General features: G+C 54.4%; 5 protein-coding genes across 5 annotated transcripts; 4 read left to right on the forward strand and 1 right to left on the reverse strand.

Annotated features, from left to right (window-relative positions):
- Positions 1-3,887: 3,887 nt before the first annotated feature.
- Positions 3,888-6,609, forward strand: BDP55DRAFT_5126 (uncharacterized protein). The gene is made up of 4 exons (XM_060567724.1): positions 3,888-4,636; positions 4,701-4,805; positions 4,883-6,254; positions 6,307-6,609. The coding sequence occupies exons 1-4, from the start codon at positions 4,046-4,048 to the stop codon at positions 6,504-6,506; spliced, it is 2,268 nt and encodes a 755-aa protein (XP_060436744.1). The 5' UTR covers positions 3,888-4,045; the 3' UTR covers positions 6,507-6,609.
- Positions 6,542-7,318, forward strand: BDP55DRAFT_5118 (uncharacterized protein). The gene has a single exon (XM_060567719.1). The coding sequence runs from the start codon at positions 6,712-6,714 to the stop codon at positions 7,174-7,176; it is 465 nt and encodes a 154-aa protein (XP_060436745.1). The 5' UTR covers positions 6,542-6,711; the 3' UTR covers positions 7,177-7,318.
- A 1,193-nt stretch (positions 7,319-8,511) lies between these two features.
- Positions 8,512-9,804, forward strand: BDP55DRAFT_722265 (thaumatin family protein; the record flags this gene model as incomplete). Its single annotated transcript, XM_060578576.1, has 2 exons — positions 8,512-8,958; positions 9,007-9,804. 2 exons carry the CDS (start codon positions 8,512-8,514, stop codon positions 9,802-9,804), a joined length of 1,245 nt encoding a protein of 414 aa, XP_060436746.1.
- Positions 9,805-11,072: 1,268 nt separating this feature from the next.
- Positions 11,073-12,015, reverse strand: BDP55DRAFT_722266 (uncharacterized protein; the record flags this gene model as incomplete). The annotated part of the gene is made up of 3 exons (XM_060578577.1): positions 11,073-11,596; positions 11,738-11,909; positions 11,989-12,015. The coding sequence occupies 3 exons, from the start codon at positions 12,013-12,015 to the stop codon at positions 11,073-11,075; spliced, it is 723 nt and encodes a 240-aa protein (XP_060436747.1).
- Positions 12,016-13,196: 1,181 nt separating this feature from the next.
- On the forward strand, positions 13,197-13,664 carry BDP55DRAFT_722267 (transcription factor S-II; the record flags this gene model as incomplete). The annotated part of the gene is made up of 3 exons (XM_060578578.1): positions 13,197-13,206; positions 13,276-13,562; positions 13,629-13,664. The coding sequence occupies 3 exons, from the start codon at positions 13,197-13,199 to the stop codon at positions 13,662-13,664; spliced, it is 333 nt and encodes a 110-aa protein (XP_060436748.1).
- Positions 13,665-13,996: the final 332 nt, after the last annotated feature.

Here is a 13,996-nt window from a genome sequence, read left to right on the forward strand (position 1 = left end):
TGCCTACCCTACCAGTACCTAAGGTATCTAAGCGTAGGTAGGTACCACCAACCCCCACGTTCCTCCCCCGATACGCTGACCAAGACAAAGGAAAGAGCCATGGATTGGCGATTGATCTGGTGTATCTTACCTACGGGCACTTCTAGACCAGACTCGCTAAGGGAAGATGATAGAGAGACAAAGGCGATGGCAACACTTTTCGACTTCCACTTCAAACCATCTCTCTCCGACTTCCCAGGTTGTCAAGACCTAGAGAGGGAGAGAGAGAAAAAGAAGCTACCAACCAGGTAAGCTCACACAGGCGGCGAGCTGCATGTGCGGAAGCCCTCCCCCGGCATCGAGGGCACATCATGTACCGTCGAGGTACTTCGTACTCCGTATCTGTACACTCAAGTCAGAAAGTCCTACGCCAAAAGTCCTGCATTTCGATCCTTGGTCCAGTCAGACTCATCCCTTCAATCGAATCCCGGCCCTGCCTTGCTTGCGTGCCCCCATCAATGATTCTCAGGGTTTGATGTGCTAGCATCCAGATACATACTCATCATGGTAGGTTCCATGGGTGGTACCTACACAGTAGTGGCCGTGTTCCTCTACGAAGAAGGCAAGCTGTGCCCCATGGCGCTTCCATTTTGTCCTTGACTGACCCTGACTACAGGCATCTGATGGGTGCCATCATCTGAAGCCCTGGAGTTCCTGCTAGAGGACATTGCCAAAGATGAACAGAGCTTGCCAGATTTCCGGGTCCCAACTCCCCGCAGCAACGTATTGTCGCAGACCGACGATTAAGTCCATACCTTGTCTTAGTTGTCCCGACTTCCCGACGCCTGGCAGAATACCCACGCACCGGGAATCCCGTCCCCATTTTTCTCCACGAGAGTCGCATCAGCCTGTTCCCTGCCCTGGCGGCGGGCGCTGGTTTGTCACGACATGTCAGCTGTCAGGCACATTTGACGGGAACGGCAGGGCTAAGGGAATTATTGTTTGTTCCTTTGTAGGCACCAAGATTAAAAACCTAGAACTGACTGTCCTTGACATTATGTTCGGTTTTCCCACAGGCTGTCTCAGTGTGATTGCTTGCATCCTTCATCATCAAGGTACAGCAAGTAGGAATCCGTCCGGGGGTTGAGACATTGATATTCAGCTCGAGGTTCGCCGTCAAGCTTGTTATGCCTTGTCACTGCAGGCTGGAGATGGGTAGACAAAGAACCCCAACAGACATCGTCCAATGTTTTGGGGTTCTCTGAGTCCTGACACAGGCACCGGCGAGAAACCAGTCTCGAGATGCCTCGTGTAAATGGCTACGGCCCCCTCCTCTGCCCGGGTCACAGACGTTGACAACGGCGACGGAAGACTGGACGAAACCCGTCGGTGATCTGATCTGGCCGCAGACGAGACGAGACCTGGCTAGTCAAGCACCCCAACGTATCTTTTCAGCTATGTCACGATGCTTTGTGTGCTGACATGCAAATACCTAGTGAGCGTCCTGTGTCACTAGGAGGTGAAAGTCCTACAACACATGTGCGTACAGATGGATACGTGCGAGGGGTACAAACAGAGGGTACTTTGTGCTTCAGAGCTCCGCACCGCACACAACTCGCCCTGCAGCCAGTTTAAACCCGCGCAGTCCAATCCAGAGACAGCATTGGGGCCATTGGGCACATTCTCAGCCTTACACTGCCTAGAAAGCGACCCGAGGGAGGTTCCTCCACCTAGCGCACCCGCAGTCTCGTTCTAGTGCCATCAGCTGGCTGGCGCGAGTATGTAGGTCCTCCGTACTCGTGGGTACCTTGGCAATACCATCACTTCTCAGCCACCGACCGGACCACCGCCTGGCTGAGGATCCCGGTCGAGGTCACTTTCACAGTTAACGGCGGCGGAGAGTGACATGTGTCGGATGGATTCCCCACCCCCAGGCAGACATCGCACAGGACTTCCTTCGCACCTCACTTCAAGGTTTCCTTCCATGCTGGATGCGCGCCAGAACGGGGGGCACAGAGCAGCGAGCAAGCGAGCAAGCACTCGTTGGAACTCGGAAACAGAGCAGCAGTAGCTTTTCATGGCAGCGGCAGCGGCAGCGTTAGAAGCAGAAAACAGAATGAGCAGGGGCAAACGGTGTGGTTCTTTGAAGCAAAGCGAGGCCGTAAAACAGAACGAAACAAGACGAGACAAGTCAACCTTCTGTGTGCTCCATGTACACAAGTAGACAGGAAATTCAAGTAAGAAAGGCAAGTATACAGCCAACCACACACTCGAATGCCCTTTGATTACGAAGTAGATCAAGATGAGATGATTCTCGTCATGTTGGCCCATCACGCCTCGACTCCCGATTCCTTTACCAGAAGAATCTGGAAAGCAAGACCAACAGCAGGCTGTGGTTTCTCTCCCTCTCTCCCTCTCTCCCTCTCATCCGCTTCATCATGTCTACTAAGGTATGCCAGTGTGTGCTACCTACCTCCTGCTCGTGTTGCTTTGCTCTTACGGATTCCATACCTACTAGGTACGCAGTACCATGGAAGGCACCCGACCCCGCGTCCACCCCGTCCAGCCCAGCGTGAGCCTCTTGTCATTAGGTAGAGACTAAGGTACCAAAAGAAGGAGCGTCTCGTACCGCCAACCCCCGTCGTTTTCCTCGTCGCCCTCCTCTGCATGCCTAGCCTGCCTGCCTGCCTGCTTCATCCACATCTTCATCCTCCAGCTCATCGTCACCGTTTCCGACTTCCGAATCTTACTCTCTTCGTCTTGGACACTTCAAATCTTCGTCTTCTTTGCAGCAATTGCACCCTTGCTTTTCCCTTCTCAACCCGCTGACAGCAAGCGAAGCGACGCAAGCTTACCATTCCGCGCCTGGGGCTACCTTACATCATCAACGTCTTGTTTTAAACGCCAGACAGCTTCCTCACCAAAGTAAGTAAACGAAGGGGGCAAAGGTACCTATCCGTAAGTAACTATCTGTACATCTCGTTGGTGCCTCTTCTCAAGTCTTCCTCTTGCTGCTTGTCGTCCTCCTCCATTTGGCAAAGAAGAAAAAAGAACTCGCATCCAATTCACCATCCCAGTCCTCCATCCCACCTTGCCTTACCTTATCGAATCCTCTCTCTCACATTTGCTCGCGTTCACTCTCACACAGTCTCCTCCCCAAGCAACTCTCCCGCGCCTCTCTCTCTCACTCACACACGCATTTCCCCTCGCTCTCACTCTGCGCATTTGCTGTGTGCCCGCTGCTACCTCACATTGCGAATACTGTTGTTGCTCCTTCTGTTGCACCGCTCTGCACTGCACCTTAAGCCCAACCCGCATCATCCCAGAAACGGCGGATTCATTCAAGCGCCCACGGTCCACGGAGACGGCCCACGCTGCACGCTCCACCCCCTCCACCCCCCCATTCCCAGCACCGCATTCTATTTTCTCACTCCTTCCCACCTATTTTTTTTCTCCCCCTTCGCCTTCCCGCCTTTCGTCCTCGTTTTCGTCCTGTCGAGCTCCGGACCCGTCCCAGCAGCAACAGCAGCAGCAGACAGACCCAGCAGCTAAGAGGAAAAAGTCCTAGACTTTTGGTCTCTTTCCCAGTCCCGGAAGAAAGTCTTAGCCAAGTCCTAAAAAAGCTCTTGTCTTCTGCTGACCTAAGGCTTCATTTCTCTCGTCCTTGGACCGTGACTTGACCTACGGATACCTGGTCTGACTTGACCCGGACCGGACCAGCTACCACCAAAAAATCACCACCACCTCACCCCCCCTCCCCCTCTTCACTCCCCCAACCCCGACACCCCGGCCCAAAAGTCCAAGCCCAAGCCCAGCAGCCGCAGCAACAAGTCCTAAAAGTCTAAGCCCAGGCCATCCATCATCCCGCCGATTATTACTCGAGTACGACCAAAAGCACGACCACCGCAAACCACCGCTCTCCTCTCTGCTGCTGCACCGCACACCCGCACCCGCACCGCACGGCTGCCGACGCCCTGCAACCCAAATCGATATACCCTCTGCTGGTCCTGCCCACCTTGGGCCCTCGCTTTTCTCCCTCTTCTTCTCCCCGACTCAGTAATCCCATATGAGCTTTTCCAATTCCCGCCTGAAAGGCTTTGGTTTCGGCAAACGCAAGTCAACTGCTAGTATCCAGACACCCGATCCGAACCAAACCCCAAGCCCGACCCCTCCTCCTCAAGGTGGTCACCCCTCCGGTGCCCCTCAAATACCGCAACAGATTCCCGTCCGCCCAGGCTCCATCGCTTCGACTTCTTCCGCTTCAATCGCTCCCATGAATCAACACCCAGGCGCCGGTAACCGGCCTCCGAGCTACTCGGCCAACTTTCCCCAGGGCGGTCCTCCTCCCATGGGTCGCACCAGCCCGATGACGGGTCAAGGTCCGGCTCGCACCCCGCCTTCTCAGATGGTTGGCGGTCCTCCCCCCATCAACACTGGTGCTCCCGTCGCCGGCTACCCCCCTCAGCTCCCTCCCATCGGCGGTCAAGGACACCCCATGGGTGGTCCTCCTCAGTACGGCGGCGGTGGCGGCGGTGGCTATCCTCCCCCGGGTCCTCCTCAGGGTGGCCCTATGGCACAGTACCAGCGAGGCGGCAGCGCGGCCGAGGTTGAAGGTAACAGCAGGAGTAAGGCTCAGCTGATTGTCGGTATCGATTTCGTACGTGGATTCCTTGGATCAAGAGAATGTCTGTCATATTTCGCGTTGCTGACATGACCCACAGGGCACAACCTTCTCCGGTGTGGCGTTTGCTTTTGCGACAAACAACGAAGCCAAGGAAGACATTATAACAGAGTGGCCCGGCGCTGGTTCATACACAAAGCAGAAGGTAGGAAAATATACACATCCCCAGAGAGACTAGGGTTCTTTTCGTTCTTGTCCTCGGCTGACACGGTTTGTCCCCAGATTCCCACAGTGCTCTACTACGACCAGTACCAAAAGGTTGTTGGCTGGGGTCCCGACATCGCCGATGCCCTCGCCCCTACTGGATACCCGAAGCCCGGCGTGCAAAAGGTCGAATGGTTCAAGCTGCAGCTCATGTTGTCCGGCAACACATATATCGACCCCATCAACCTGCCCCCTCTGCCTCCTGGAAAGTCTGAGATCGATGTTGCGGCCGATTATCTTTTCAAGCTCCGCCAGGCTATGCGCTCGGCTCTGCAAAAGACGCTCGGCGAAGTCTTCAACCGTGAAGAACGAAACATCCGTTACTACCTCACCGTTCCTGCCATTTGGAACGATGCAGGAAAGGCCGCCACCAGAGCCGCCGCTATTCAAGCCGGTTTCCTGAGAGACGAAAACGACAACCGGCTGACGCTAGTTTCCGAGCCTGAGGCCGCCGCCATTTTCTGTTCCAAGACAGGACTGCTGAACCTCAAGGTCCACGACGCCGTCCTGATTGTCGATTGCGGTGGTGGTACTGTCGATTTGATTGCGTACGAAGTCGAGGAGGAGAACCCCTTCACCGTTGCCGAGTGCACGGCAGGATCTGGTGATTCTTGTGGTTCAACAGCGCTGAACCGCAACTTTAGCAACATCCTGCGCACCAAGATTCGCAAGATGAAGCTGCCCGACGGATCCAAGACGGCGGGCCGCGTGTACGCCAAGTGTATCATGGACTTTGAGAACCGTATCAAGGCCGATTTCCGCAACAACGGTCAGAAGTGGGCCGTCGATGTTGGTATTGAGGCCGAGTTCCCCGAGGCCGGCATCGAGGAGGGCTACATGACGTTCACCAACGAGGAGATTCTGCAGTGCTTCGAGCCCGTTGTTAACCGCATTCTCGAGCTCGTCAGAAACCAGATCATTGCCATCCAGGCCCAGAACCGGACATTGCAAAACATTCTCGTCGTTGGTGGTTTCGGTGCCTCCGAGTACCTCTTCCAGCAGATCAAGCTCCACGTTCCTCCCCAGTTCCAGTCCAAGGTCGTCCGCCCCATGGACTCCGTGGCTGCCATCGTGAAAGGTGCCGTTACTGCCGGCATCACCGAGCGCGTCGTCACACACCGTGTTGCCCGTCGCCACTACCTCATGGCCACCTTGCAACCCTTTAAGGAAGGATACCATCCTGAGGCCTACCGCGTCCCATCCCTCGACGGCAAGGACCGCTGCAAGTTCACCCGTCAAATCTTTGTGCAAAAGGGTCAAAAGGTCAAGATTGGCGAGCCCGTCAAGGTCTCATTCTTCCGTCAAGTCGCTCCCGGCGCGACGCTCATGTATGAGGACATTTTGTACGCCTGTGACGACGATGTTTGCCCCGAGTATACTAAGGATCCTCGTAAGTTTAGAGATGTCCTTTCGCAATTGACCACTGCTAACCTCAGACACAGGCATCAAGGAAGTTGTCACCCTGACGTCGGATTTGTCGCGGAAGAACCTCGAGAAGGACTTTGAGAGAATGGACACACCACAGGGCACATTCTACCGTGTCTACTTCGATATCTACTTGACGCTTGACGGGTCCGAGTTCAGCGCAGAGTTGGTGTGCCAAGGCGAGGTCATGGGCCGCTGCAGAGCGCGCTTCAGGTAAAGAAGGCGGTGGACGAAAGAGAGAGATTGATAATGTTTGCTTGCTTGCATTGGGCATTTCGTTTCCATACACTCGGATGATACCTCGAAAAGGTGATAAGGGGCCAGAAGGACAGCCGAGGCTAATAATGGCCGAGAGTACATATCACGAAGAGACCTCCCAGAACAGATGACTGGAAGACGAGGATTGGATTTGGGAGGTTTTTATGACGCGGAAGGATTATGGCCTATTGTCAAGTGTTGTAGACGCACGACATTCCCCGCTTGGGAGAAATCAAGATTTTTTTTCCAAAAGAAAGCAGTGTCCTGGTCCAGATGAGGTCGTATGGAGCTCCAACAGGGTTCGGGGTCAGGTCGTATGCAAACCTGATGAGGCCATCACCCTTTCATCCCAACCTCCAACAGCCTCAGGTTCCCGGACACACCGCCCGCCGCCGCCGCCTCGATGCCTCGATGCCTCTATAAATTATGGCTTTATTCGACATTATCACCAAGGCTCATGGCGTGGCATGTTCAAGTCCCGTCATCTTCATGTGAAAATCCTTGCATCGTTACACCTGGGGCTGGTAGAAGTCTCCTCGGAATTGTCGCAAGTCCCCTTCCCCCTAGTGAGGAGGGCTGACCTTCTGTACTTTTTGGCTGTAATTGTAGACTATGTGGGTAGTATCTAAGCCAGCGCTTGACCAAGTCTTGGTCTGATTAGAACAAGACTTGCCAAGAATTGTGTTTTGCAAACTCGGTGCGCCACGTGGGATGGAGGATCATGGATGCCGGGCTAGCGGTTCTCGGAATCAAGACACACCCACCCAAACAACTTATCCTGTACTTGAGAGATGGTTCCATGTTCTATCTTGACGAGGCTTCCTAAGCTTCCTGGCCAAGGTCATGACGGTGAAGAGCAACGTTGTGGGGGCTATGTCGAGAGATAAGACAAGGACTGGAATGATGTAGTCCTCAGTGGAAGAACAGCGAGATAGTACTTGCAATGCTGACCGGTCCTAGCATGCCTCGACTCAGCCACAGCAACTTCATTGTGGAGACCGAGTTGCGCCCACGGCTCAGTTGGCAAACGGCGCGGGGAAAGGAAGAGAGCCAAGCAAGGAAGGCCCTGGTCGCTAAGGAGCCGAAGTAGACCAGATCAACCCCCGGTCAGTGCCAGCGGGAAACCGGGCAGCCAGTTGCGTCTGCGTCATCGTCTGAACATGAACCGCTGGGAGGTTCGACCCAAGGTCGGGCCCTGCATTTTGCACCATCGACTACTGACAGCGGCAGCAGGTAAATGGGACGGGCCAATGCCCCCTCAGTTGAGGGCAAGTATGTGGTGAATTCATGTGAGGTAAATAGGCATTGTACGGATACCTACTGATGAGATTGTGTGTTCTTCCCTCTTCTTGAAACTCGACATCTCACCAACCTCGCTCACTCGAGGCTATTCCTACAAAACTCGGCGACGTCCCTTTCTGCATCACTAGTGTCGGATAACGCTTGTAGATTAAGCGCGAAGAAAAATAACCTACTTTTCCTTTCCCCTGCCCTACGACCCAGTTCCTGTTCCACCCTTCCACGCCCGCCCAACCAACCTGCGTCTCCCACCTGGTCGACCTCTGACGCTACATCGCGTGTGCAGGGATAATCAGGAATTGGCCCCTGGATCAAGCAGGCCGATCGCCCTCTGGGCAATCCCGCCGCCCCTTGCTTTTGCCCATTCGCTCTCACGTCGACGCTCCCGTACGTCACTCGGCGCAGGTCCGTCGCAGACTATTGGTGGCGTCTAATTGCTCACCACTGTTGGGCGCTGGGCGGTTGTTATATCTACTCCAGATCGTCGTTCGTCCAGACCGCGGAAGCCTGGATCTCTCCGAACCATGAATTGTCACAGCATCCCGGCATAAAACATACATTGGATCCTTCGAATCGACGAATTACACGACGTGTTGTCACCATCATTTTGCTACTTCTCTTGGATTACACCAAAAGACTGTCAGAGACGACCAGCTTACGGAACCATGAGGCCGTCGTCTTCAAAGAGAGGCGAGAAGCGGCCTTCGAGAACAGGCCAGAGCCTCTTCGTCGCGCTGGCTATATCCTCGCAGCTACCCACAGCCAACGCAATCGTGTTCCCCAGCTATCACCCCAACTACAAGACCGACTACCTTCAACTAAACAAGCGGTACAACCCCGCCAGACGAGGCCCGCCCGAGGACTGGAATGGGAGAATCCCCTTGAAGGTCACTAACTCGTGCCCTAACACGATATGGCCCGGCATCACGACGCAGCATGGCATCGGCCCCGGCATCGGTGGTTTCGAGCTCGCCTCAGGTGACAGTCGAGATATGTGGGTTGGGCCAACATGGCAAGGCCGCGCTTGGGGAAGAACCAACTGTACCGTCAATGGAGAGTCGGCAGGCTGTGAGACGGGTGATTGCTTTGGAAAGCTTGACTGTGAATTCAGTGTAAGTCTCGCTATCCTAAATGAAATAGACAAATGCTGATCAACCCAGGGTGCTGTTCCCGCAACTCTCGCCGAGTTCAACTTGGCCGGTGGTGTCTCTGGGCGCCAAACATTTTACGATATTTCCCTTGTCGACGGCTACAACATCCCTGTGGGCATCAACTACATCCCCGCCGAGAACACAACCTACATCCCGCCAAACCTGACCAACTGTGCCTGCATCGCAACGACAGGCTTCCTCTCACAACGCGCGGCAAGCGGCACCGTTTACACCAACAGCACATACCCCGTCCCTTGGGAGCCAACTGAATCCAACGAGAGTTCTAAAGACTGGTGCCCGTGGCCTTTACTTTCCAACCCGCCAGACAAGCCTGGTGATGGTGTCTACCCGTACCCTGACGACAACATCCAACGTCCGACCTTCAGCCCGTGCAAGAGTCAATGTGCGGCCACGAATAAGGATTCCGACTGCTGTATAGGGAAATGGCATGACCCCAATAAGTGCAAGCCGGGCTTGTACTCCAGACACGCCAAGTCCCTGTGTCCTGATGCGTACAGCTTCGCCTTTGACGACCAAACATCGACTTTTATCATCCCGTCGGGCGGCGGCTGGGAGGTTGTGTTTTGTCCCGCTGGACGGAGCACTAACATTCTCCGCACCATGGGACCGCAGCTGTTTGAGCTTGCGAGCGCCGGCTTCTTGAGTCAGAAAAACCTGGATCTGGTTAAGAATCAATCCTACATAGAGTCTGAGAGTGAAAAGAACGCTGCTCCAGGCCTGGCTTCTTCGTCTCTATGGGCGATCTGCGCGGCGGCCGCAACCGCTACTATGCTGTTGGGTTGGTAGATTCCTTTGGGCTGTTTGCACTTGCTTTCTCTGGAATAAGCACGACGGGCTGGACCCACGCAATCAGACGTGCTTCTTTGCAACTTTGGATTTTGGCAATGGGATACCCTGGAATGATTGTACGAGGCATGGATGATAGATGCATGGCGCAGAGGCACGGCGATACAGTGGCTCAACAGTGTGAGCTGGAAGATGGCATAGCCGCAACCTTCCTTTCGAGTACCTAGAAAGCTTATACCCATGATAAATACAATATACTTCATACTTTGACTGATTAGACCGTGGTTTTCAGCGTGATGGAACGATTTTGAAGAGCCGCTGCCAAAATCTTGATGTGGAATGGGTATCCTGAGAACATACACTAGACTTCCTTCATCCTTTGGAAAAAAAAAAAAAAAGAAAGAAAAAAACCCCCACACAAACCAATGCTCAGTTACTTTTGTAAGGTAGCCGGTAGTTGTGTAACAAGCGGAGAGTTGTAAGCTTTTCGGAAGGGAAAGCGACGGAGACGGGGATGCGCCGCCGTGCAACCGGGAGGCCGTCCAGAGCTTGCATCAACTAATAGCAAGTTTAGATAGGTATTGCATCCAAAGCCAACCGAGTATGCTTTCCGACTCGTAGGACTTTTTGGTGGTGAGATCCAATATTCCAACACGAGAGACAGGAAAGTTTCCATGGCTTAAACCTGAAGAGATACAACTTATCAACGTCTGGAAGTTTTGATTGCAAATCGTACCTAGAAAAAATCAGCCCCGATGTCCCGACTCCGTTGTTCTATAACCGCCTCATTCCATCTCTCAACCCATGGTCCTCACCCCGTGTTCGTCAAGAGGTGGTTTTCTTCTCCATTTCTTTCTCGCTTTCTTTTTTTTCTTTTTTTCGTGAGATGATGCCCAGCCTGAAAACCCCTTGACCCCCATGATTGTGACACTTGAAAAGTCTAACATTTGTGGATTGTTTTTTTCTTTCTCTCTTCTTTCCTACATCGCCTGTTCCCCTCTCCATACTCCGTACTGGCCGTGTCATTTTTTGTACGTTGTCTTGACCCTTGCCCCCTCCAAGCATCTGCCGTCGAATGGGTGGAGGGTATTGGAAAGAGGCGAGGGGTTTGACATGGAAACAGATGTACCGGCGAAAGAAAACAATAAGTGCAACCAAGTTTGTGCTCAAAATTTGCAAAGCCCTCCTTCCCTTTCTCTCTCTCTCTCTCTCTCTCTCTCTCTCACTCACTGGGAGGTAATCAAAACGCCCCTACAGCCGGAAAGTATTCAACCTTTGCGCGCGGCACGCTCCTTGCGTCTCCGATCCCACTCGGCCCTCTCCTCGTCGTCGCTACCACTGAACTCGGCATCATCGTCACTCTCGTCGTCGTAAGCGTAGCCAGCAGACGGCACAGGCGGTGCGGCGGAATTAGGAATGGCAGGAGGCGCACCAGGAGGCGCCGACGCCGGAGCGGCACCGCCCTTACTCTTCTTTCCAGCGGATGAAGAGTCCACGTTGATGAAGTCGCCGGCGTTGAGCGAGGCGTACTCGTGCTTCTGGATGAGCTCGCGAAGGGCCGGGTTACGGGGGTCGACGAGCTGGAGGGGCGTGAGGCCGCCCTTGTTCTTGATGCGTGGGCTGGAGCCGGCTTCGAGCATCATGTCGACGAGGGCGTTGCCGAATTCGCGGTTGGCTTGGGATTCGTTGTTGATCCAGCGGATGGCGGTATGGAGGGGTGTGTCGCCTTCTTGGCGGTTGATGGGATCGCATTCAAAGTTTGGTTGGTCGAGGAGGAGGTCGATTATGTCGTCTGTGGGAGAGGGGTGTTGGAGTTAGCATGTTTCCTTTATTTGTAGGATCTCAGAGATGTGGGCAAGGAAGGGGGAGTCGGGCGTGTTAGAGGAAGGTTCGAGTGGTCGAGAGGAAGGGTGCGAGGGCAGGCGAGACGTACAGTTTCCGCGGGAGGCAGCTTCGTGGTAGAGGTGGTTTCCCAAGACGGTGGTAGTCTCGTTGAGGATACGAGAGAGCTCGTTCTCGTCCTTGATGCCGGCGATGACGTCGTTGAAGAGTTCGGTGTTGTCGCGCCGCGCGGCCTCGATGAGGAGTTCCTGGACGGAGGCGCCCTGCAGGTGTCATGTCAGCTCTTTACATTTTCTCACGGGAGGGTTGCCTCTGTGTGGCAGAGAGGTGGGCAAGACGGACCTCGTGCTCCTCGTGATCCCCTGCCATAATTGTGGTGGAGTCGTGCGTGGATGGGTGTGCGCGCAGTTTTGTTCACGATGAGGCTATCGTGTCGAAGGCGGGAAGATGTAGAATGACGAGGGTCTGCTGTTGCCGTGCTGTGCTGTGCTGGGTAAGGAAGGTGGTGTTTCGAATTGGCCTTCCGTGCTGGGCCGGGGAGGAAGTCGCTTTGGTGGGGTTCGTGGATCGGAGGTCACGGCGGCAAGGTAGAAGGACGGTGAGGGGTTAAAAGTATTTAGTGGTACCCTGGCGGTACTTCTTTTTTCAAGGTGCGTTATCGTGGGGGAAAAGGGTGAGGGGCGGCTTGGACGATAGGGTAAGGTACGATGGCTTCGTCCAAGGCGGTGAACGTGTGAGGTTGCGGGAGAAGAATACCAGTAGACTGGAGAGGAAGAAAGAAGGTGAGTCGCGCAACGTCCGATCGCGCTGTAAGGTAGATCTGGGTTCGGGGAGATGTTGCGAGTCGTCACTTGAACTTTGGGCTGCGTTTGGCTTTCGGATGAGGTGAGGTGCAGCTACGTAGGTACCCAAACTTAGGTAGGTTCCTTTGCAAACCTGAAGGCTCGTGGGGCTGAGAGGCTACGCGGCAGTTTCCAGGTTTGGGGGTGTCAAGGAGGTGGCGGTGATCGCCAAACCCCTGATTCACTCGGGATACGTAGCCGCCAGCTGCTGCCCATGTACCTACCTATTCTACGCCAGGAACCTAGCGTATTTGCCAGAGTATCCAATGCCTGAACCTCAGCAACCGGTAGCTTGTTGCAGTGCTTACAGTGAACAAAGGGCCAGCGATCCTGGAAACAGTCCGTTGACCCCGCTATTCGCACTTCGAGTGGACGGACGGGACGGGTAAGGCGGGGTGAGGACGGGAGCCTCTTGGAGGGGCACGGAACATTATTGCGGCGAGCTTCCGGCGGGACCGTTTCTCAGAGTTGTGCCAAGACCGTTTTTTTCCTGTGACGCTGGTCGATGGTGACTGTTCCGGCCTAAGGTACTAGTCAATCGCAGCTTCGTCCCCCACCGTCGCATCCGAGGCCCGCTGAATTTTCCAAGACGATCACACCGAGAGACGAGGTTCGCGGTGAGCCGAGCACATCACCAAGAAGCAAAGCACATTTCCGCGACCACACAATCGTTCACACGAACAACCGAAAACCACACCTCCCGCCAAGATGTTGCTCTGTAAGACCCTATCCCACTCCAAAGCTCACATCCTCTACCAGGCGCATTCGCTAACCAGACAAAACACAGTCTGCCCCAACTGCGCCAATATCCTGACCGTCTCCGCCTACGCGGGCGTGCGCAACCGCCTCGAGTGCCGAACCTGCCCCTTTGAGCATGCCATCACCGAGCCGATCTACTCCCGCCGCGACTTTGAGCGCAAGGAGCGCGAGGACGTCTTTGGCGGTCCCGGCGAGTGGGACAATGCCGACAAGGCGCGCGCCCAGTGCCCCAAGGACGGCTGCAACGGCGAGGAGGCTGCCTTCTTCCAGGTCCAGATTCGCAGTGCTGATGAGCCTATGACTACGTTTTACAAGGTATGCTCTGTTTTGGTCTTGTCGAAAGGGAGGGAATAGTAGAACGCTGACTTGATGTGATTGCAGTGTATGTCGTGCGGAAACAGATGGAGAGAAAACTGATGCTGGACGAGGAAATATTCTGGGATTTTCACTGGGCATTGCGAGGCGTTGGGGACAATTGGATGGGTGTATTTGTTCTTGTTTTATCTGCTACACGCAACCCGCTGTAACTGCAACTATCTGTTTCTAGAACTTGTTTAGAAACATGCCTTTCCTCTTGGGCCGCTCCGTAAAGCGAACCTTTTTCTGCGACTTTTTTGGATTGTACGTTGGCACTTTCCTGTGGGCCTTCCCTATCTAAGTCGTAATTTCGTGATATGTCTGCTGTGATGCTGCTTCACAGCCGCGCGCGATTCTTGGCTCCTCGATTCCACTTTCTCCATCTTGGCCGT

The sequence above is a fragment of the Colletotrichum godetiae genome, assembly GCF_030913485.1.
Source record: "Colletotrichum godetiae strain CBS 193.32 chromosome Unknown BDP55scaffold_1, whole genome shotgun sequence".
Taxonomy (NCBI): Eukaryota; Fungi; Ascomycota; class Sordariomycetes; order Glomerellales; family Glomerellaceae; genus Colletotrichum; species Colletotrichum godetiae.

Bases quoted from the DNA above. Each gene is read 5' to 3' on its own strand.
- BDP55DRAFT_5118 (XM_060567719.1), top strand. From the start codon at position 6,712: ATGACGCGGAAGGATTATGGCCTATTGTCAAGTGTTGTAGACGCACGA.
- BDP55DRAFT_5126 (XM_060567724.1), top strand. From the start codon at position 4,046: ATGAGCTTTTCCAATTCCCGCCTGAAAGGCTTTGGTTTCGGCAAACGC. The intron at 4,637-4,700 runs GTACGTGGATTC...CATGACCCACAG, and splicing joins TGATTGTCGGTATCGATTTC to GGCACAACCTTCTCCGGTGT. The intron at 4,806-4,882 runs GTAGGAAAATAT...GTTTGTCCCCAG, and splicing joins GTTCATACACAAAGCAGAAG to ATTCCCACAGTGCTCTACTA.